The 25,781-nt window shown below is 33.0% G+C and overlaps 1 protein-coding gene across 1 annotated transcript in view; it reads right to left on the reverse strand.

The window, feature by feature from the left end:
• The window catches only part of LOC108771588 (uncharacterized), a 63,107-nt gene that overhangs the window by 16,836 nt on the left and 20,490 nt on the right, over nucleotides 1-25,781 (reverse strand). Inside the window, exons 2-4 of the mRNA XM_018536910.1 lie at nucleotides 24,772-24,884; nucleotides 11,361-11,402; nucleotides 5,967-6,153 (exon numbers count right to left, since the gene is read on the reverse strand). Of these exons, the coding sequence (XP_018392412.1) occupies nucleotides 5,967-6,153; nucleotides 11,361-11,402; nucleotides 24,772-24,884 (342 nt within the window). The remainder of the gene's footprint in view (nucleotides 1-5,966; nucleotides 6,154-11,360; nucleotides 11,403-24,771; nucleotides 24,885-25,781) is intronic.

A 25,781-nucleotide genomic window follows, 5' to 3' on the forward strand; every position in this document is an offset into this window, starting at 1 on the left:
GATTTATGATGGACAAGTAATATACATTCAAGGTAATAATAGCAATAAACATATAAAAATCGCTCATTGAACGAAACGATTTCAATTTGAGAGAAACAGAGAGATGCCAACTGATCCTTTGCAATTAGCATTCACACCTTTCGAGTCGGTTATTCAGTATTTAATCCTACACAATGTGTTTCGTGTACCGAACGTGATCGGCAATAGCAGTGTCGGGATCTAGCGTGTATTACGTGGATGGAAACGGGCATTCATGCGTGCATGGACGCGCCCAAGACCCACGCAGGTCTTGATGACAGAAGGGGACGTTGTGCGTGGTTCAAACCGGGACTACTAGGATGGTTCTTCCGGCGAGAGCATTTCCGGTGCTTCAGACAATACCACGGCGATGACGATCGCGATGAGAGAAGGCTGTCAATGAAGGCTCTCAACTCTCAACTAAATTGACATTTCGCTTCTCGATCTCGTTCGTGGCAAATAGGCTCATATAAAGTTAAATTTAAATTTTTATAAGAAAATCAATTTCACGCGGAGATAATATCACAATAAGACGCGCTTTAGTAACAGAAAATGTGTATGCTTATCTCAAAAGATTCATATTAAAAATTGTTGTATTTATGCGAAAAAACTAATGTTTTGATAAATCAATATCAATATGAATATGGTAATATTGTAATAAATTGGAAAATAAGATGCAGTGCAATTTTTATCTTAACGCTTATACTGTACAATTTACATTAATACTGAAAGTACAGTTATTTCGTGTTCATCAAATATTTAATAGCGAAGCTATTGGATTAGTGAAACAGTTTTTTAAAAAATAAAATGTAATATAATGTTTATATAAAAGTTTATCAAACTCGCATTTGTGAGAAAAGCGTTGTTCGACAATTAGCGCATAAATTTCTCCTGAATTGGATATTTACGCTCCTTTAAAAATTCTCACGTTTTTGCATCAATGATAACATTTGCACGTGACAAAGGTATCGAAGGCCACAAAGTATATATTAAAATCTGTATTGTCGACGCGCCGCTATCCTTGCATCGTCATTGCGCGTTCGTGCGAAAGCAGTTTTTCCGCGTGAGTATACATGCAGAAAAAAAGGATAATATACGAGGCCGTAAAAGAGATTAATTGAAAAAGATGAAATAAACAAATGAATTGACACAATGGGTGTAAAATAAAAAAGGAACTATTTTTTCATATAATGAGTTGATCATGATTTAATTAGATATACAAAAGATAATATTTTTCTGGTAGTTTCTTGCGACGACGTCACTTTATCGGAATCATACTCCCACGCGCATAATAGCGGAATGGAATGTTCTACAATGAGACTTTTAAATAACACAAAAGAGAAATAGAATTTTCTCGGAACTCTTACTGGAATTAGGTCATCGTTATACCTATCCACAAGAGAGAAGAGCTCGAGAAGCCCTTTTTCTTTTTTATATTCTTTCAACAAAAAGCTGTATTGGAAAGCCCGATATACTTCGCAATACAATGGCTCGTAAAATGTATCCTTGAAATCCGAAATAACATAAGCATTAGCCAATGACAAAAAACAAAAATGTTTTTCTCTAATTTCATTGTATTCCATATATTAAATCGTTTATATATATTATAAAATTATTTTTAAATTCTTAAAGAAAGATTAGTGAAATATAAAAACATATATATACTTTCTTATTAATGCTATTTTTGAATAATTTTTAAATATAAAAGAATGCCGCTAATATTAAAATATTCATATTGTTACATAAGTCTAGAAACGTTTATTTTATAAATTTGTCGGCGGCATAAGGATAGTACACAAAAATAAATATGTACTGTTTTATTTCATTTATTACAAATACACATAAATCCAGTTTTTATTTCGATCTCTCCTTATTGTTGCAACCATTAATACTATTACTATAATTAGATAAACTGTATAAAAATATATTATACAGATTTATGTAATATGTGTAAATGTATTGATATGTGATTATGTTATAATAAGCTTAAATCGATAGATTCGTCAAGCCTAACCAAACCTAACCGTTTAATAATCTCTACGATTTTACAACCAATGAATTTTTTACTTCTACTGCCACCTATAAGCTACAAGAAAAATTAAGATACCGACAGTTGGTAACAAAAGCATCTATAAAATCGTGCTTTCTCGTAGATGATATGGCAGATGTATATCGGTAAAGCAGGAAATACAACAAGAACAAATATATGAAAATTAATTTACTAAAATGCAACATATGATTAAAAAAATACCTACAAATAAGTTCACAAAATTATATTTTATCGTATTGAGATATGACAAAAATTAATAAAATGAATTGTTATAGGAAACTGCTTTATCCTAAATATCTCAGGCATCTTTTAGATACATTCACTTTGTTTAGATATATCAAGGAAAAAGAGATTATTCATTAAGGAGCCTAAAGCACAGAGCTCGAACAAAATCGCCAATGTCGATGTTTTACAACACATCGTCGTATCTTTTATATACACACACCACACTAACATCTCACGCAGCCACTAATGCAAGCAGTCGCATTACCTGTCAATTTTCGTATTGTAAATTTGTCGCGGTAAAGTGTCTAAGTTCAATTCTAAGCACTCGACGCTGTTTGTTCATGAAAACTATGTGACTGTGCACTACTATTTTTTAAGTACAGATTGCGCAGCTTTTTTATATGAAACAAATGTTGTTACGACGTGCAACGACGTGACAGCTCTGGAACGTCATATTGGATTAAAAAATAATAAAAAAGAACTCAATTTTGAAATTCTTTATCGTTTTCAGCATAGATTCTACCTCACGTATTAATGTGTATACTTTAATCCTGTAAAAGTATTTTCGAATTTGTAAATGACAAAAAAAGTATTTATGATACAAAAATTATATGGTTTAGTCAATAATTAGACGACTTTCCCCTTAAAAAGTTAGAACAAATCAACGTCCTTTCTCATTTGATCATAAAAAGGTGCTCAAAATTACAACAGGAATTCTTATAATTTTTTTATGTTATAATATTATAAGTTGCCAAAATGAATCGGAGAATTTAATAATTCCAAAGTAATTTCTTCTCTTTCTTTCTCTAGTCTTTTTCGTGTTTCAAATTCGTGACGCTGTAAAGGTAAAAGGTTTCCATTCCATTTCCCAAGTATAATTGTATTTTTTCTTCACTGCCCTTTCACGTTGCTGCAAAAACAAAGTGGAAAGGGAGGTAGGGGAAAAGTGCACTTGATTCCTTTTGAACAATATCAACTCGTTAAGGACGCGCCGTCGTGCGGTGTCTGTCAGTCGCAGCGATGCCAGCAACAATTCAAACAAAGCGCAATTATTGTCGACCGGCTCCGATTCTCTTGCTATTATATCAAAGATACAAGTGTTAACCGGTGTTAAACACCGCGTCTAACGCATTTCCGCAGATACAAAGCATTTCGATGATTTCACACAAAATCACGCGAGCTCGTTGTATGAAAAACACAAACGCGAGATTAAAGACTCGTGATTCTATTTTAATTAAAATTAACAGAATTGTCTCCAATGTTTTTCAAATAGTTATTCACATATGTATATACTAGTAACAATGGTTATTCTGGCACTTCGTACATAATAACAATTATCATATTTCAAAATTTATATATTATATGATGAGGAATTATAACGGAAAAAGTTTAATTTTTAAACAATCAATTTAATTTTCAATAAGTGCAAAAAATGTTATAATATAGTATCCATTTCTTCGTACCATATTTACAATTTATATCCTTTCAAATTACATGTTATAATTTTAATGCTTTTATTTTTAAAATGGTATAAATAAATGACGAACTTGATTTATCATTAAAAATCTACTTTTGCTTTAAGTTTCTCTTAAGTCTTTTCATACTGTTACACTTAAATTAAAAAATATTTTCATACAATAAAAAATTGAATACACTGACTTTCTACATAAATCATCTTGGGTATGTTAAGTTAGCACCTCAATTATAATACTCAGGAGTTCTGATTAGAGTTCCCACTTCCTTTTGACGAGACGAAGAGTTCCCTATAGTTAATAACAAGAGTTCCGCTCAATAAATATTTTTCTTACATTTTTTAAAAATGGGGTGCTAACTTTTTATCCAATTTCGAGGTGGAATAGTTCTGAGCGGCTTAATAGCTTCAATTTGTGATTGCCTAGAGTTCCTGATATGTAAAAAAAATTTTCGAATAATAAAAAAAAATTAAAAATTTTTGAAAAATTAATTTTTAGATACAATAGTTCTGATGATAATTTCTGCTTCTTTTTGACGATACGAAGAGTACTCTATGATTTTTAATGACATATGCGCTTAATAATCATTTTTTAATAATTTTTAAAAAATGGGGTGCTAACTTTTTAACGAAATTCAAGGTCGCATAGTTCTGATCAGAGTAACAGAAGTATTTTGTGAATACCTAGAGTTCTTGATACATAAAAAACATTTTTGAAGAATAATAAAGTTTAAAAAAAATAGTAGAAATCTTTGAAAATTTTTTTGAGAGTACCGAGTAGTTCTGAGTAGCGTTTCTTATAGTACTTGACGAGTTCTATCGAAAACTGTAAGGTGGAAAAGCGATTGGACCAACGGTTTGCAAGATACAGCGACATTTGTCGAAAGATCAACAATTTTTAAAGTGAGTATATCTCGGAAACCGTTGGTCCAATCGTTTTGAGCCCTGATGATTTTCGACAGAACTCACCAAGAACTGTCCAGAACTCCGATCAGAACTACTCGGTACACCCAAAAAATTTTTGATCAAAAATTTTTTTTCAAGTCCCACGTCGGAAAATTTTTTGGGAGTACCGAGTAGTTCTGTTCAGAGTTCTGGATAGTTCTCGGTGAGTTCTGTCGAAAAGTATCAGGGCTCAAAGCGATTGAACCAATGGTTTCCGAGATGTACTCTAAAAATTGTTGATCTTCTGACAAATGTCGCTGTATCTTGCAAACCGTTGGTCCAATCGCTATTTCACCTTACAGTTTTCGATAGAATTCGTCGAAAACTATAAGAAACGCTACTCAGAACTACTTGGTACTCTCAAAAAAATTTTCGAAGATTTCCGCTATTTTTTTTAAACTTTATTATATTTCAAAAATGTTTTTTATGTATCAAGAACTTTGGGTATTCACAAAATAGTTCTGTTAAGCTGATCAGAACTATGCGACCTTGAATTTCGTTAAAAAGTTAGCACCACATTTAAAAAAAATTATTAAAAAATTATTAAGCGCATATGTCATTAAAAATCATAGAGAACTCTTCGTATCGTCAAAAAGAAGCAGAAATTATCATCAGAACTATTGTACCTAAAAATTAATTTTTCAAAAATTTAAAATTTTTTTTTTATTATTCGAAAAATTTTTTTACATATCAGGAACTCTAGGCAATCACAAATTGAAGCTATTGAGTCGCTCAGAACTATTCCACCTCGAAATTCGATAAAAAGTTAGCACCCCATTTTAAAAAAATGTAAAAAAAATGTTTATTGAGCGGAACTCTTGTTATTAACTATAGGGAACTCTTCGTCTCGTCAAAAGGAAGTGGGAACTCTAATCAGAACTCCTGAGTACTATAGTTGGGGTGCTAACTTAACATACCCAATCATCTTTCTATAAGAGAATTAATATATTGCAACAATTTAAAATGCCCAAATTAATTATTGCGTAATAGAGTAATTATACGTACAAGATCATGTATTTTAAAATAGAGCATTAACGAAAAAAAATCATAAAAATAAGCCTATCGTTATACAATATATTACAAATGCCAGAAGTTTAGCAAGAAATTCAATGTTAGAATGTCGCAAAAAGCGATAATGTAAAATTCAATCGGACAGCGACCGGACGTGAAAAGTATATCGGTGCTGTTTGCGGAAACGAGACTATCGCGAGAGACGACTACATTTCGGTCATATCAAAATCGATCAGCGATACTCACCTATTGGAGATGCGGTGTTAGCTTCCCGAAGGCTGACAGTTTCCGGTTCGATGGCTGCCTCGTCCTCCTCGATTAGCGGCGGTGGTGGTGCTAACGGTCGTGTTTCGTAGCCCCAATGTTGCCGAAAAGCACGTGCGCCGCCATCCAGGCGGACGCGTGGCAGCTCGACGAACATCGCATCGCCCAACTGAAAGTAAAAGACCGCCCGTTGCGTTAAATTGGAGTCGTCGTCGGAAAGAGGAGATCAATGAACAACAACTGTGCCGAGACCGATTACGTGCCGACGAACTTGATTTAAGAGAGCTTCATTCCAACTGATTAACGAGATTAACGAGAAGAAAATCAGCACAGTACTAGAAAATCTAGTAAAAGTGCGCACAAAAACCTATAGTAAGATACACATTAAAAAATATATTTTTGTGTTGGAACAATAACATAAAAATGTATTTTAAAACGTAAATTTTAAGACAAATGAATAAAACGTGTTAATTTAACATAATATACATGTTAAGTTATACTAACAAATATACTTCCACAATTTATTTACAAACTGTGTCATGTTCCAAAACGTCTCTCAAATTTTTGTATTCATGTAACATAAGATGAATATGTTAAAAAACAACATAAATGTGTAAAAAATAATCATAAAAAAGGTAACGCTAACACAGTTTGTAAACAAACTGTGGGAGTATGTATTTTTTAAATATAATTAATAGCTATGATACCTATCGTTAAATTAACAAGTATTTCCATTATTTATCTTAGAATTGTTTTAAAACACTTATTTTTACATTACTTGTTAACTTACTCAAAAATTGTGTTATTTTGACATTAAGAAACGTTGATTATCTTATTATATTATAATTCGTCACATCAAAAGATAATAATGTGACAAGAGAATATAGCAGAAATTGAAATACATGGTTAATTAACATAGAACAATTCAATTTTGATAAATCGCGGCTATTTAACGTTTTACTTCGCGTTTAGCTTCTCCTTATTCGTCTGCTCACGAAATGCTAATTTACACACGTGATATAGAATAATGATAAAGAATTAGTAAAAGAAATTGTAACGCTTCTATAAAATTAGTATTTTATTTTGGGAATTTCCAATCACAAAAAGTCATGTTTCTAAAAGTTAAAGTCTTAATTATATCGTAATTTTAAAACTCTCTACTACAATGATTTTACAGAGAGAATCGCGTAATATATAGACTGTGCCATATAAACATCTGGAGTTCGCGAACCAGCCCTTTAAGAAGCAATGATAACGGTATGCTCGAAGATTCATTAAAACATCGGCTTCTTAATTGGAGGCACTTGTACTCCGAGCAATCATCTCATCGAAATGAGTGATGGTGTCTTGAACAAGCCTACCTTGTCATATCATATATACATGTATAAAAAAATTTTGTTCACTGTAGAAAGTGCAAAGCGTAATTTCTTCACTCTAATTTTTTTTATTTTAATATAATTTCTTGACAGAATAAATTTAAAAATAAGACAAAAGATTTTAGTAGCGGGGAAAATTTTAAAACATCAAAAGAGGAAGTTCTTTTGAACCGTTTATGGATTGACGACTCTACTTAGAGTTACATCCTTTTAAAGAACGCTTTTTAAACTGCTCGCTAGATTTTCATCAAACTTAGGCTATTATAAAGCAATTTGATAATGTTTTATTTGAATCTGAGATGACAGACGAAATTTAAAAAAATCTGATTATCATATGTACATAAAACTTGGTTTAAAAATTTTTTTATTGCAAAGTGTACACACACATACGTGTGTATTGTTCGAAGATAAAGATATATTAAAGTATGTATGAATATGAAGTTTCCAATTTTGCTTTATTTAAAGCTCATCAGCTACGCAAATAGTTAGTAATAATTTTCAAACTTTGAATTATGAGTTTCGTGACAATTTTATTATATTACTACTTTTTAACAAATTTTTTTAAAAGTTACTACCCCTCCGAAGACGAAGAATGAGAAAAGACCGTAAATTCTCTCGATATATGCGTGTATATTGAAGAAACTTTGCCTATGTACTTATTCTAGCATAAAATTAGACACTCACGTAACCACGGATGACATCCATCGTCGTGGTGCGGGTTAACAAATTCGCGTCGTACAATTAAACGCGCCACCCATGATGTCAAACGATAAACTAACGCACACTTACAGACGTTGTCTACGATTGGCTGTACCAACAAACACATAGAGTATATTATTAGTCAATCATAACTTGTCTAGACGCGTAAATCGTTCCTGAACAATGTTTGTAGACCTGTAGTAGACTTTGTGTCATGTCCGAAACATGGCTATCCGCGAAAGACGCGATACGGATCGGAGTTATTTAGAACGAAGCTGGGCGGCGACTGGAGCACGTCTGGCTTGGTTTATCTTGGAATATCGTAAATTGACCTGACGACAAGCTGACGTCACTAATTAAAGCTCGTTGGGCGGCAAGTATGCCGCGGGGTCGCGTGAAATTCGAGAGTCGACAGTTCACTTTTCTCTCGTTTTGTCGATAATTTTCTCTTCCTCCTTTTTTTATTATAAACATGTTAACCATGTTAATCTCGATTTATTTTGCAGAGGTATCCGGCATCTGCACTCGTCACTTGTTGGATTGTTGAAATTCGACAAAATTTATGATTTATTTATAACTTCATAACGAAAAATTACATATTCCGTTAATTTCAATCACAAAGTAAAGAGTATAATTCAAGCTACGTACGAGGAAATAACGAATAAATATTATAATTATGTACCAATCAATCAATTGACATAAATCTGATAACTACACATTTTTCCTCATTCTTCACGATTTTCAGGCATTTTCTTGTCTTCCTTCTATTATTATAGAACAATGTATTACAATAAATTATCAATTTTTATTACATATTTAATTATTATTAAAAATAAATAATTAATCAAGCATTAATAACATATTCTTACATGCATATATGAAGTATATACGTATTAAAACATAAAAGACAGGATAGCTTTCAATATTTCAATATAAAAACATTAAATTATAATCATAGGAACAACAGAATATTTATGTTATTTAATTTATAATATTCTTAGAGAATATAATATAATATATATTCTATATTCGTAATGTATAAAAAATATGTATAATTAACTTGTTTAATTCTAGAGTGAAAACAAACGATTCTATATATAAATCACGATATTAAATAATAGGAAATGTGTATCATATTCATTACATCATTAATATATTAAGTCACACAAAAGCACGTGTGTGTGTGTGTGTGTGCGTGAGCAGCCATTTATTTCAACCACATCAAAATTCATTAAAGCTTTCACATTTAATAGCATCAGCTGGTTGCTCACTTTACTAACGTCCAAGACACGTATCGAGTGAACAAATTTCAACGGCGAAACTTCATTTGCGGATCGATCAATTAAAGAAGAAGGGAGGAAGAAGTATTCGCAATCGAGCTGCGCGCGACCGCAGTTGCAGTTAACATGTTAGCTGCAATTACCAAGTCGGCGCGAACAAATGTGCCCAATTACGCGAGGAGCAGTGTGAACAGCCAGTCTCGAAGAGCGTTGTTGGCCAACCAACAACCCACAGCAGCGCCAATTAGTAATCGCATTCTTTTCGAACAATTCGCACGTGACTCCTTTCGCCGCTTGAGTACTTTAAGTAACATGGTCGTACATTACCGACGTAATTGATCGAATTTCACGTGTACGCTTATTCGAAATCCTTAATAGTGGACTTTCCACGATATTCGGATTGACAGAATTTATGTGTGTGTGTGTGTGTGTGTGTGTGTTTTTGTAAATAGTAAAATAATTTAAAAATAATTATTCCTATGATTATCACTAAATAGAATTTGTTAAATAAAATTTTTGGAGAAAATAAACAATTAATATTTTACTTAAAAAAAATTAATTGTAAAATATCTGATATATCGTACATTGTATGTATCAAAACTTATTATATTAACTTATATCACTATTCCAATCGACATTCCTGACGTCTTTAATATCAGTTCAACGTGATATACTTGCCAAAGATTGTTTCAATATACATAATAAAGGGTCCTCCGTTAAGAGGATTTATTTTAAATTAATAAAAAAAACAAATATAAGTTTCTGAAAACGTTGAGATATATTCTAATTCGCGAAGAACACAGATTGTGCGATTAAACGTGGAACACAATATCAGTCAAATGGCCGCCTCGACTGTTCTTACAAATGATCATTAATTCTTTTGAGAAAATTTTTCATCACGTTTTCGCACAATTGCGACTCAATTTCATCAACAGTTCCAATATTGTTTTTGAGCAACTGAATCGTTAGCGGAACTTAATGGAAAATCCTGTATAATTATATGTGCAGACATCGTGCTTACATGTTTGCTCACATTGCATTTATTAATGATAATAAATAACACAATATTAAAATAGATACACATGATAGGTTAAACCTTTCGTGGTTTTATTGAAAAATGTGCATAGATGGAATAAAGAGACGGACTACGTGCGTAGAAAGGAAATTATGATCCTGTGATAAAAACTGGATACGTGACAACAGACGAAGCGAAGGCAAGACGGGAAACATACCAGTTATCTAGAACGAACAGTGATTGCATTATTATTATAAGATATGCAAGTTCTCTCAGCTTTTAAGAAACAAGACAATCAGAAAAATCATGCAACTGTATGCGATATAATTTAAGATAGAAAAACTTACTTTAAAATTAAGTTTAATTCTTAGTAAAAAAAAAAGACTTTAATAAATACATATTCAAGACAAATTGAAAATTTTCAAAAATTTCAAACGTATAGACATATTCAAAATTATTCATACAAATATTACAATATACATTACAATTTTATTTTGAAATCAAGATATACAGAGACAAAATACGAATTTTAGATGCTGCGCATTGTGAAATGTTGAAGAGATAGTAGAAAATCATTGTTATCCATGTCACAAAACGGATCTCTTTGCTAATTTAATTCAATCCACTACAAACCCCTTTTGTCGCCTGTTCTCTTATCTTTTATCTTCGTCGTATCCCTTTCACGTCGTCTTACCGCGACTTCGAAAGCAGCGAAACAATTAATTTCATCCTTTAACTAGCGAAATAGCGGTGACATCAAGGGAAGGAGGCTCGAATTAATCTTCGTATTACACTTTGCAATGCAAATTCAGCGTGTGCACGTTCTTTTATGTGCAAACATTGTGAACGTTAATTAAGACCTTAATAAAAAATGTAGAAGGATTTAGATAAAGATGAGAAACAGGGTAAAGAAAATTAGCCATAACAACACCAACGGAACATCGACGTATTTAGAGAATGACACCAATGCATATATAGCAGACGATAAAAAGAAAAAAGAACAAACCTTGTTGTGCGACTTGAACATACAGGCGGTCCCGGCGAATAGCTGCGTCCAAAGGAAAGATACAAATCGATTACTAATTGTATTCATTTTTTCCCGAAAAATCCAGAAAGATCGAGATGGTCAGTGGATCTTTCTGGATTATATTTTTTCTTAATTACCGTAAGGAAAATTTATTAATCACCATAATCAGTAAAAGTTACATTAAAATAGAATATTATTTGATAGACACAAAATAATTACCGATGAGTAATTGCTGTAATGTATAACGCACAATTTTCATAATTGTTGTTTCATAATTGTATATATTAGACTACTTTGTTCGAGTAAAATTAATTGGACATCATTACGTTAATTATCTGTTTTTATCTTTATACAATACGTATAAACATATTATTATTTTACGATACATCTCATAAAAATATAAATTTTATCGTGTTTCCAGTACATACATACAACGGAGCATTATAAAATAAATGTCTTATTAAGTTTATTTTTATTATTCCAATACAAATTGATTGTACCATCAATTTCGTATGAAAGTACGTGTGTAATTATATAAAATTAATGTGTTTAATTAATAATTAGGATTAAAATGCGCGGTTTTCAACAGGAAAGAATTGTCAGGAGAACGGTTGAGAAATGCATTGGATGCTGAATCGCTTTGTGAAAAAGTGCGACGACGACAAGAAGTTTTCGCGCCGCGATAATTGCGGAACCGTTATAAATAAGAAGAGTCAAAAATGAAGAACGCACGCTGTTCCCCCGAAAATGAGTTATGACCGTCTTGCGAAATTCTCTTTCAGGCCTTCATTAACCGTTTCGTTTTTATGCTGGCGTGCGCGTAACATACGTCCGACGAAATTCATTTGACGTGCGCTATGAATGCGCATATTCTCTGCGTACAACACTCTGCGTGTTACGTTTATGCTGTGGAAACGTGCAGGTCCGACATTAATCGTTAGCCTTTAATTCGACGCAATAAAACACAGTGAAACGATTTAATGTGCCGCCGGCATCATCGAAGGCGGAAAAGTATTACATCTCAAGTATCTACTGTCGGCGTTAGTATAGTGCTCGGCGTCGCTCTTAGCAATGAAAGCTGTAAGGATATCATTATAATTAACTGTCCACCAGCTTCTCGTAATTTATGGTTTGCAACGTCATTGTCCCTCTCTATAGTTTTATAGGTCTTGGGGGGGAGAGGAAGATCCCCAAACCTTCTCAGAAATCTTTTAGAATTTCTTATTTAATAAAGTGGTTTACTTTTTCCTATTCGCTATACTATTTCCTAATAATATAAAATATCTATGTAATATCTGCCATTTTTTTTTAAATAAAAATAAGTAATGATATAAGGACTGATTATCAATTAACACTAAAATATTAGTAATAATGTTTTACATCATGTATTATTACAAAATAAAGAGAATATTGCTTACACTATTACAATACGTAACTGTTTACATTCAGAGTACGATATGCTTGTTAGATTGCGAAACGTGATTGAAGAGAACGATTCGTCTCGAAGCATTTAATTCGATTCACAATGACCTTCATGGACGTGCTTAGGCTGCTAGGACTGTTCCGCGTACGATCCATATCGATCAGTCTCGATTCGGCTAATCTGATTATATGCTTGGCGAGTATCCTCCCTTTTCTCCGGTTATCGATCTAGCGGTACCGCTAAAATCGATTCGCGTCCCGGAAATGTCTCTCAGGGTAATAATAGGATATACATGCTACCATTTATCTCGTGCCGGACTTTCTTAGCCATCCACTGTCTATTCTTACGCCATCACTCTCAACGTCAACTAATTGAAAAAGTTTCGTCGAATAACGGGAACCTTGCGATGACAAAAGAGCGAATGAGAAGGTAAATGTTTCTCAAGATATTTTAGTTTTAACGCGAGCTGTGCTTGACAGAATAATGTCCACTAAACGGTTGAAGCAAAAAGTTTCAATATAATACTTCTTGTACACTTGCTGTATAATCTACATACTTTTGAAATAAAGAAGCGAAAGTGAAACAGCAACTCTGAAAAGCACCTTGTGCAAATTGTAAGCATCGTCTTTTTAGTTTTGTACATCTGCAATTTGGACGAGTCGCGATAGTTCCAACCAAAGCACTTTACAAACTAAAGAGTCGCGACGGTTGTACGTACGTATTGTGTAGTTTTCGTAGCGACAAGCGCTAAAATGCCACCTCATGAAAACGCGTAGCATCAGGATGCTTGCGACCAAACTTTGCTTCGTGTTTACAGCGCATTGTAAAATCGGCCGACGCGCTCGTAAGCCAGGAGAGATCGTCGGGTGCTTCTGACGGCATACTTGTCCAGCGCAGCTTTTATCGTTAAACTTTTTTTTCCCCTCTTGCGTCGCTACTGCAGTTCGGGTCATCACGATCCATTTTCTTTCGAGAGAGAAAGGAAGAAGAGAGAAAAAGAGAAAGAATAACAACCCTCTGGCTCGAAAGTGAAAAGTTCGCTGCGGAATACTTATGTATTTATTGAAATCTTCGTGTATACGTCGCACAACGAACTCGCTGAAAGGAGAGCTTTTGAGAAGAACAGACAAAGAGCGAAGAGGTAAAAAGAAAAAAGATAGATGTAGGGCTACGTGAATTCCTAACGAGGTGCTACTTCACCACTAGCTCGGAGAAATGGAGCAACTGGTAAATTTCTCGCTCGTGCGACTTTCTAAATAAGCCAATAAACAACGAGTAGTATCGGCTAATAACAGAAGTAAATTTCTTTATAGACAAACAACACACTTTTTTAATGAGAGGAATATCTCTTTGTACTCCCACAGAGATCGATATAGAAGATCAAATAATAAACGTACTGTTAATATTTTCATTATTTTATTTTACATAACTAATCACTATTAATTAAATTAGCATCTGATAAATCTGATTCCTTTAAAGATGTTCGAATGCACTTCAAGAATGCTACGACATTATTTGCAAAGGATGCAAATCCGCATTTTTATTTTTAATAGAGACTGACAAAGAAAAATTGAAAAAGATAATTACATTGCGAGTAAAATAACTTAAAAATAATTTAAATTTTGGAACAATTTTTATTGATCAATTTAATAACTTTCATGAAAACAATGACAGCAGTCTAAAAAATAAAACGAAAATTATTTTATCTATTCACAAAGCACACAATGCAGCTCCAGTTTTTTGCGTCAATGCACCATTATGAAATAAATGTACAAAATGCTCGTAGAAGCTATTTTTCCGGCGTTATATCGCTAAACAAAGAAAAAAAATACACCGCGAATAGAATATCGACTTTCCTATCAGCTCGATAATATCTCATCCAGCTTATTTTTATTCCCTCGTTCGACGACGGGATGCTCGAGGCCTTATATAAATGCACCCTATTGCTACCCGTTTCTATATAGGCACCCCTCGATTCTCTCTCATCTCGAACCACGAAATACCGTGACCTTCTGATCTTCCGTGGCCTCTCGCGTGGAGTCTAACAGTTAAGCTTCCGACTGTGTATTCTCTTTGGTACACACCGCTGGCATTAAGCCGAAGAGATTATTGCGTAGCGTTCTATCTCATTCGGGGTGCTTCCTCCAAGACCGAAGGATTTAATGTTCTTAATAATGCAGACAGCAGCGACTAATATAGCAAAGAGATTACTGGACAGAGTCATTTAATCAACAACGAATATGACAAATTATTACGAGCGATAAAACGATAAATAACAAATTTTGACTATGACGTAACACCGTCTAATATAGCTCGACACTTGATAATATATGACTCGTAAATTGGACAAATTATACGATGTTAATTGACTCTTTTGGATATTATATGTTATAAGTTATACAACTACAATAATCAATTATATATGACAATGTTTAATAATTTTCATTGTGAAACAGATTATGTTAAAAATGAGCCAATTAAAAGCCAAGTTTCATCTGCTTATGAATAATGTATGCAACGTGTTACGTTTCGGTGCGTGCCGTGTGCTCTAAAATTATCCTGCACAACATGCAAATTGCGCATCTGTAATTTTCACAGATTATACGAATCCATGTAGAGACACAGTTGATCTTCAAATACATAGACATGCGTAAGATATGTAATAACTACTTATAAAATGTAGAAACATTATTGTATCTTAATATAGCAAAGGTTTTTGTGCGCGAGTATATACTCGCGGATGGAAATTCTCTCTTTTGATTCTAATCCAAATCTCCTTAGGAGGATTCTTCTCCTTAATCCGAGGTAATATGATAACGAATCTTTCCCTTTTTCCAGCGTGTATTACGAAATCTATATATGTAGATTATTATCTCCTTTTATGCATAAATTCCACTTATTTTCTGTCATTCTTTCCAAAGTTTTGTAGAGAGAGAGAGAGAGAGAGAGAGAGAGAGAGGAGAAGGAGGAAGAGGAGGAAAAAGAAAAAGGGAAAAGAAGTTATTATAAAACTTTATATATGTATAGAATGGAATATACTTAATACATTTTGAAAAATTATTATATAGAAATATTCTTTATACAAAAAGCGTTCCCTCTTCTATTTTCCACATTTAACTTCTTCATACGACATGATGTATAAGTTGTAATTCGCGTTTCATATTTGTTTTACATGTTATAGAATAATTGTTAAATATTTTAATGCAGAATTATTTTATAGAGATCACATACACACCATTTTATGCAAAAGTGAAAGAGTTAAGCAAAAGTTGCTTTACTTCATAAAAATAAACAGTTTTGACAGGTTTTCAAGGTTTCCAAGGTTATTACATATACATACAGAAACAGAGCAATGTATAGTGACTGTTATTCTCACGAAAAGACGGAATATGATGGCAGATGAGGGGGATGGTCAATATAGGTATATATTTCAGACACTATCGTGTAAGGCCTCAATTACAATTTATAATGAGTTTTCGCCCCTGTTAATTAGAGGCGACATCCTCGTCTGAGAATTACTAGGCGACCGGAGAGTTAAACAAGCTTTCCAGATTTACAAGTCTTTCCTCCGACAGCTTTCTTTCTCACTCTAACTGCCGTGGTCCGACGAATTTCTCGTCGGACCCCGCCCACTCTCAAGGGTGATTCTAGAGGTAAGAGGAGCTCAGAGGCGATACGAAAGGGCGAAGTCGATTTATTCTAGCGGGGAGTTGAGGAGGTCCTTAGCCCCGAATCCTCGTAGGATCCCTTTCACGAGGTACGCGAGATACGTATAGGGAACGTCTCGGGTAGTCTACGCGAGGAAACCCGAGAAAAACGCCTCTCTCTCTCTCACACCGAACATACTTCCCATACCTCCGATCCTGTAAGCTTCCTCTTCTGGAAAAAAGGGTCGAACGAGAGTGCAAACGGCGCTCGCCGGTCGATGAAGGACAAGGCGAACAAACGCTTTCGACTCTACGAGAAGACGAGATCTCTTTCTCGAAGAAAAGGTATAGACGATCGGATGAAACGATTCTGATTTACCAGTGATACCTTGTTGATCAGTTCGTATGTGTGTAACGCAAAATAAGATGCCTCGAGGAAACGAAGATCAAAGCATCGCTCGTCAGACGATGCTTTTGTATCATATCTAATTTATAAGGTGTTTCCTTCTGAGATGCTTCTGGTTTAAATGTCCCGAAAGACAAATTTAATAACGCAGCAAACGAGAAGGCACAAGATAAACAATTTGAAAGAAAATATTAGGCCAAAAGGAAAAAATATAATATAAACATGTTGGGTTTAACTCAAAGTATGTGTTAATTGTGCGATAAATTTTGTTTTCTCTCTAAGTTTGTTACTTTAAAAGAAAGAGAATTACAAGTTCAAAAACTTAAAAATATAAAAGTTTATAAAAATAATTGCATAATTAGTTTTGTTTGATAATAAAATGTACTATTAGATAAAAAATGTGTAACAAATGTTTAGGATTAATTATTATTGAAAAAATTACAGTCTATACATATGATCATCTTTTCTATATGGACATAATATCTAAATTTATCCTAATATAAATCTGAGAGAAATAGTTATTATATATATAACGTTATCACGAAATTATCGAGGTGCTTCGTATATGCGATATACGAATAAGAAATAGAAACAAATAAATCATGAACAATAATATAAGAAATAGATAAAATAGAACAGACAAAGAAGTATTTAATTGCGAATACTTCATTCGTCTCACGTTTAAACGAGGCCTCATAAATGAAACTGAAAGAAAAACGAAAAGTGGGAGGACGGGAAGTAAAAGAGGGAAAAAGGAAGTCAGCGACTTAATACACAAAAGCACCAAGTTGACTTCTCCCTCTCAACCAGGGACGATTCTGTAGACGGGGTTACATATTCTTTCTTGCGTGCCGTACGTGACAAGTATGAACACACACCAAATTCATAGAATTCGTGCAACTTGCCAAATGAAAACGTGCCGCAGCAGAGAGGCGAACGAGATATATTTTCACAAGAGAGTTATTGCAGTACATCTCGATCGCATCATTAATTAATTAATTTTTATACATTGTTTATGAGCACGCTCATATCATATAAAGACAATATATTAGTTGTAATGTTCGTAAGATATATGTACATATATAAAAGAGCAAATAGATGAAAAAAAAAACATATAATGAAAAGAATTATATAAAACAAATTTTAATTATAAATTATACATTGTATATGGGTAGTATCTCGTAATTTGTAAATAATTTATATAGAGAAATGAGAGTTAAACTTTCTTCTCTGAATATATGTAAACATAATTAATCTGTTTTTATAATATGTCATTATAAGGGTAATCAATAAGATAAATTTTTAGAAATAATATTTAGAAATGCATTTTCAAGTGCCATACGTTGTCACAGCGCGTAGGCGTCTGATCCCTCTCATATACCTGTGCGTGCACATTGAAGATATAGTATAATATAGGAACCTTCAGGTTAAATACCGATTCCGAATGACAATTTTTAGTAAGAAGGTTTCTGGACAAGTATACTACTCGGCGGTTTGCCTTCCGAGAGGAGTTACAAACGTACGAAAATGTTCGATTCTGGCGTGGATCGCGAATCCGGGATCTCTATAGTATAGCAGATCAGTGCGTTGTCTGCTATATACATCACGATTGCGCTCTTAGAAATATAAAATATAAATATTTTGTATAAATACGCATAAAACTATTTTTTATAGAAATTTCTTAAATAGATATATAAACTTTTTTTTTAAATAATGTCTATATAAATTGTATATTACATATCTCAAAAAATATGTATATTACTTAATCACTGCTTCGAAAAATTTCCATAATAGCAGCTAATATAACTGGAAATGGGAGCTTTAGGGGCTCAAAGAGAGATGCGATTGGTCGGCGTAAATGGGAGGCAAGGAAGATGTCCTTGGATGCATCAAGGGAACCATTATCAAGGGATGAAAGCACAGAGAGGGTGCGCGCTATCTTTCGAGACACCCTGTGCATAATTTATCACCAGACTGGATCAAGTTTGGCCGTGCGTATCGAGGAGTCTAACCACAATGCATAAATTGGAACGAACGAATGATAATAATAAGCCATTGTCAAACCTGCAGTCAGAACAAAATGCAAATGCATCTTCTATTACCGAAAGAATATTCAAGTGATGTTAGTAAAAGGTTACGAAATTAAAATAAACGTCCTGAGATAAAGTTTTGTCTAATAGTCTGATCTTTAAAGCTTCATAAAATTAAAAAAAAAAAGCAAGCTACATTAAAACTAATCTGATTAAATTAGCCTAATTAAAAATTAAACTACATCGAGAAAACGTTAATCAACAAAGTGCGACGCAATAAGTTTGGATCACTTTATAAATTAAGCATGCGATACTCTCTTGCTCTTCTTATCATAATTAATACTCTTTTTTTTGTGTTCGCTTACGCTAATCTGCATTACTTACATCTCCTTTGTTTCATGTTACATAACGGAAAAGTTGCGATAATACAGACTCTCAACGAGCTCTTCATATTTATCTTATATGACCATTAAATCGACATTAATAGATTAAAACAACAAAATATTTTACACTTTTTGCGACTCGTTATGATTTCGAAAGAAATAAAAGATAAACCGTTACATAGTAAAATGTTATAACAAAAGCGCAAGAAATCGCGACAAGGTTTAAAGTGTAAAATTTGGCCAATATATAAAATCCAAATTAATTGTAATTTTAATAACATCCTGATAATAAAATATAGGATTCCATAGAAAATAGATCATTTTTATTAGTTTATAATCTTCTCCGACATAGTACTAAAATTCTTTGTGAAATAGAATTAAAAATCAAAATTTGTCTGGTTTGTTTCATTTATATAATAATTAGTTACAAGTAATATTAAATTTTCTTATTCCTATATACATATGTACACGTATATATATTTTTATTAGTTCAAATACATATACGCGTGTTTTCTTTTCAAATATCTTTTATTTCCCATTTACATACCGCAATTTTTTTAATAATAAAAATTATAGGACAGCCCCTTGGCTGTAGGAGTACAAAGTACCCTCAATTTATTGCATTTTTGGCCATAAACAAATCATAAAGAAAACCAACAGAATATTAAAATTGTAATAAAAATTATTTTTCAATAAAAAATTATTTAAAAATTTATTTTTCGTTAAATATAAAACGTTTATATCAATTTTGAGGATACTTTATAATTTTATATTTATGATCAAGGCTGTATGTTGGTCTTGATGACTGGCAATAAAAAAGTGCTGATTATAGAATTTTAATAATTTCGTCTACAAAACTTCTATTTTTTAAGTTTCATCATCCCGGAAGAGAAAAGGATTCGTTTAAGAAAGAAAAATCTTTCAATGGACGTTAACCCTATTCCTCCGAGTTGGTCTTGGCGGCAAATAACGAAGCGGAGAGTCGTGTTCCTGGATCCCTTGAATGTGATTACACATGGAAGAAGGAAAAGACGAAGAGACAGAGGAAGAAGGAGGGTTAGGGCGCTTGTCTTGATTTAGTAATAACAAGGCACGGTAGTAGAGATGTGCGAGTGACTACATGAAGTTCGCGAAGACGAAGACGGCGACAGCCGGACGGAAGGGAGACGAGACTGAAGCGGCATGAGATGAGAAAGCAAGTTCTCAAAGTAAGGAACTGAGTACACGATGAAGGTACTAATCAGGGTCCCGCGTCTGTTTCGCAATATGCTGAAATGCTGGGAAGACTATTCCTATAACAGACTATACCTACTACGTGAAATCTACCGAAATCTTCATGAGCGAAATTGTATATATAAAAAATGATTCGAACGAGTCGTTAAGTTTAAACTTATATCCATTGATTAAAAAGTTTAAGATATGTGAATAATGTAGAAACGGATACATGAATAATAAGTATAATATATCTATATTTTATAGTCGAACACAAAAATGTGAATTCGAATTTTTTAAAACAGTTTCTTGTATTAAATGTTTAATTTAACACGAAAAATATTTTGTCAAATAGATTCTAGAATTTTGCGACATAAAATAATCAAAAGAGGTTACAAAATATTTTGCAGAATGATTCTTATTTTAAATATTTGTCTAACAGATTTTGTCGTGTATAAATATGGCAGCATGTAAAATAAATATTAAATTAAATAAAAAAATCAAGAAATTTGGGTAGAATTTTAAAGAAAAGAATTTAGAAAATGCATTTTATTTACGGATAATAATGAGAAGATATAGACAAGTCGAGTCAGAGGTATAATAGACAAAGATCGTGAATAACGTTGAGGTAAGATTGAAAAACGTAATAGAGCTTAGATGATAGAATAACAGAAATACAGCCATCTACGAAGACAAATTCACTCAGCACGACGTTGGAATTAACTAATTCGACATCCAACGTCGCGTATCGCGAGTTTCTCGAGGGGTAAAGGCCAACTCCGGGGATTTACAAGGACCTCTGACTGCACGAGAACGCAACGTTTCAGAGAACGATCCACTGAATGGGATTCGAGTTCCGGTTTCTCGTTATATATAGTGACGATGTGACATGCAAGTACCATATATAATGCCAACAACCGTGTATGTACGCACGTACGCTCGACCTACGTATTCAGCTCCACCTTTGACTGTCGAACTTCACTAGGTGCCAAATCCTACTTGACGAAATCGTTAATGATAAAGAAGCTGTACTATTCGCACATTTATTTTCTCTTCGCGGTGTTAACTTCTGATTTATTCAGTTAGTGCATTCAAGTTATTGTAGTTGTGCTTATATAGATTACAAGCAGAATAATACATAAAAAATAATGGAATTTTATTAAAATAAAATTAATATTTTGGAATAATAATGCAACAAGGAAGAATACTCAACAAAATTGTATAAGAATTTATAACCTGTATTTATGTATAGTCAATATATTTTATTTAAAAAACTTGTCAAATGAGATATTCAGACTTTATATTGAAATAAACAATTAAATAGTTGTTTTAATTAAGAATCAATTTTAATAATTATGGAAAGCAATATGATTAAATTAACTCAACAAATGTAATGTCATTAAACTATAAGAATCTTATTGAACCGTGTGTGTGCGTGAAAATACAATTAATGAGAAATAAGAAATAAAAGTCCATAACGCTCGAAGCTGAATCTTTAATACTTAAGTGTGCTGCGGCTTTAATACCCTTATAGATAGAAAACTTAATAATCGTCAGTACAAAATAAAAACTCACAATTTTAATAATTTATTAATAGCATCGTAAAATTTGTTATACTTATAGCAACTAAAAATAAGTCCTGTCAGTGAAATAATTCCTTTTCAATACGCGAAAAAAAAAACGGTTTTGTTTCAGCATCTAAAAATAGCCAAATATAAATCTAAAAATAACTTTATTTAAATTTTAAACCATCAAAATAATTATATAGGAGCCTTAAACTCGTTACTAAAATGTTGAAACATTTGCAGCATTATTATAAATGTTCATTAAAATTATTTTAAAACCTGTATATAAATTTTTAAATACTTCAGCAAAACAGTTCTTTCCATGTATAAATTTTAAAAGCACAAAATTATATACAAAAGTATAATTAAAAAAGTAAACTCTCTAATTATACCTAAGTAATATCAAATTAAAAGAATTTTGTAAGGATTTAGTACTTTTTATATCTTTGATACAAATTAGATATAGCATAATCAATGCATGATATAATAAAAAATACATATAAATATATTGATAAATATTTGATGATATCAGTTGTGTGAATACCTCTTAAATCGTGTCGGCACGTGAAAGTCTTGGATCGGAGGAAAGTAGCTCTCGCAGTGTGTGTCGAAGATAATACGCTTTTCTAAGTAATGGTCGGAGTTCACACTCCGAGGGAATTACAGGTAGAAAAAAGAAACTAAAAGCTCGAGGTACGATGGCGGAAGGACACAAGGGAATGAAGCGATTCCGAAACACGAAATATCCGTTGTCTCGTGCTTGTTATCTTCGTTTTATTCTTTTTGTCTGTTACTCCGAATCGATTTCGCGTAGCACAAATTAGCAATAGAACATGAGACAATTGTGACCGTTAATTAAACATACTCGTGAAGTTTTTCAGCAACATAGAATATTTCTTACGAAATTTTATTTAAATCTTTTGTTACCATAAAGAAAAAACTTAGTCGTTCGTAAAATCTCGTAACTTGCAAGTTTAATGCTCTCGTGACAGCTTAGGTGATTTTATGTGTTTGCGTTACTACGAGCCAGAAGCTTGTCTTCATGTATTTACTTTGCCAAGAGCTAAAAGCAATGGATGTATTCTTTATGTTTGCTATTTGTATCAATATTCAGAGAAATAAGATATCTCATCTTTGTTGATATGATATTTTTTATTTGTGTATTATTTTAAAATATCATTATTCAATTCATTGGAGATATTTAAACAAACTTATTCATCGCTTTGAAGCCTGTGTCATTAAATTAGAATTCAACCAATCAGAACGGAATAAATTAAAATTCAAATTATTAATTAGTCGAATTCTAATTTTTAATTCGCAAACTTTAATTTTCAATGCGTATTGTGACACAAGCTTAACGGACATAGTACGTAAACGGAATTTAATCGCAAAACTGAATAAAATTAAGTAGAAATATATTGCCGAGAAAAACTATTCGATATATTGTACAAATTCACATAGATTACGGGACCCAATTCGTGCAACTCACGATTCTTTCGATAAAAAGTATATGCGTATAATATTATATTATTGTGTTTATACCGACCGAGAATGGAACATCAAGCGTCGCAAACGTTCCTACCAATGCATGACGTGTAGCACAGCAATTCGTGCGATGACACATCAATAGGAATGTTTTTTTCTACCAACTAGACGGATTTGAAAATTGCCGAAGGATCCCGTAACACATATAAGGTGCAATTCTGAATAATCTTCAACGTTATTTGTAACGATCCACGTTTGCGGACAGAAGTCCGTACTCTTCAAAGCGTTCACGTATACGTTCGTGTCAGTCAACGGAGTATAAACTTTCTAATCGAATTAGAGGTCGGCGCTCCCTTTGCCGTGGCATTTTACTCAGCGATCAAACAGGTTCTTCAATATGCGCGAATTTGAAAATTTGAAGATTAAAGACATTATAAAAGAATTGCCAAGTAATTACAACAAGCAAAGAATAGTTCTTAAGAAAATATTATCTAAATCTTTTGAAATTGAAATTATGTTATTAACAAATTTTGCAAATAATTTCACCAAAATTCGAAAGAATACAGAATAATGCGAAAATTCAGAATTGCAGTTCTCCACTTGACAAAATTTTAAAAATAACCTACAAAATTATATTCGCGAAAGCGTAATATTTCCATACTATAAATATTTGAAATGCAATACTAAAATTTATAATTATTCAATTATAAGTATGATAGAAATTAGACCGAATAAGAGAAAAAATTCTATTCGCAGTCCTCAAATTTTGATGGATCTTGATGCTTGATGATATTCGTATACATTTACAAATACCTTTTTTTGCAATCAATGTAATTTGTGATATTATTTCTAGCTTTATGATTACTTTTTAAATCCGACAAACCAAAGTGGCGCGCGATGTATAGGATTGAAAAAATGTATTTGCAAATTTGCATATTAGATTTGCTTCCACTAAAAATAAAATTCTCTCCTCTTATTTGATTTATAATTATTCTTTCAAAAATATAGTATATTATCCAAAATTCGACAATACTTTTTATGAAAACCACTGATATAGTGTCTGGAAAGAGGAGACCCAACAAAACGCGCATTACGGAAAACAAACATGTAACAGCAGCAGTGTAAATCCGTCTCATGCTTTATGATACTGTCGCGTGTGCGCAGGGGTGAGAGCGAAACAGCCGCAGGATGGATAAATCCAGGGGAATCGGAAAGGCTTTTAAAGAAAAATGTACTCACCGCCATGTCCTCGCTCCTGTAAGCCGTGAGGGTCTGCTCGTCCTGCAGGAGGACGCAGTAACAAGGTTCCCAGCATGCCTCACTGGCAGTCTCACCAACGCAGCATTCGGCCTCTGCAAAAGAGAAAGATGGTCCCTCATGAATAACCCAGGCAAATAGAAGACGGTACCGACGACACCATTGTGCGTGTCGTCGTCCTACGAGAGAGTAAAGTCACCGGTCAAGAGAGTGACTCGCAAGGATAATAAACCGGGCGTCAATTATCCTCCTGAGAAAGAAAGAAAAAGAGCGCGAGTCGAGAGAAATCATCGGTAATGACTGATCGGACGTGTATCCTCCCGCGAGCGGAGATATCGATTGCTTTTCCATAATTGCATCGCGTCCAATTGCGGTTATGATTTACAGAAATAACATGCGTTGGAAAAGATATTGGAATAATGTAACTATCTCACGCGTTACAAATCGAAAAGTGAAAGAACGGTATAATAACCTTCAGATGTTCGCGCGATTTCAAGATAGAAGAAAACAATATTAAAGAATAAAGCAATAATTCCAATTTACTTTCCAACATCTTTATAATTAATAAAGTAGTCGAAATGTGCAAATAAAATTAAAATAAAACAAAAATGTACATGAAGAATAAAATCCTTTTCTATATTTATTTGCCGGAAATCGAATCAATCTTCCTTTTAACTGTACATCAGTCAGGAATGATCGATGTCTCTAAAGGTTGAAACAATTGGCATTCCGCAAAGTTTATCTTAGCTGTATCTATATTTGAGCGATAGTTCCGCTACATCCTGTACTCTGGCTATGATTTATGACGTACGTACATAACTGCCTAAGATTTATGCACAGACGTGTAACAACATTATCCAGAACATTCTTATGTGATGGAAGCAAGAACGCATTACGGTTGGAAACGACCGATGTAATGAGCGAAACACTTCTCTGATAGCTCGGAAGAAATAAATCCCGCCATTAGAAAATTGTCGTTATCGTTCATTATA

Source organism: Cyphomyrmex costatus, unplaced genomic scaffold, assembly GCF_001594065.2.
Source record: "Cyphomyrmex costatus isolate MS0001 unplaced genomic scaffold, Ccosl1.0 scaffold162, whole genome shotgun sequence".
Classification (NCBI taxonomy): Eukaryota; Metazoa; Arthropoda; class Insecta; order Hymenoptera; family Formicidae; genus Cyphomyrmex; species Cyphomyrmex costatus.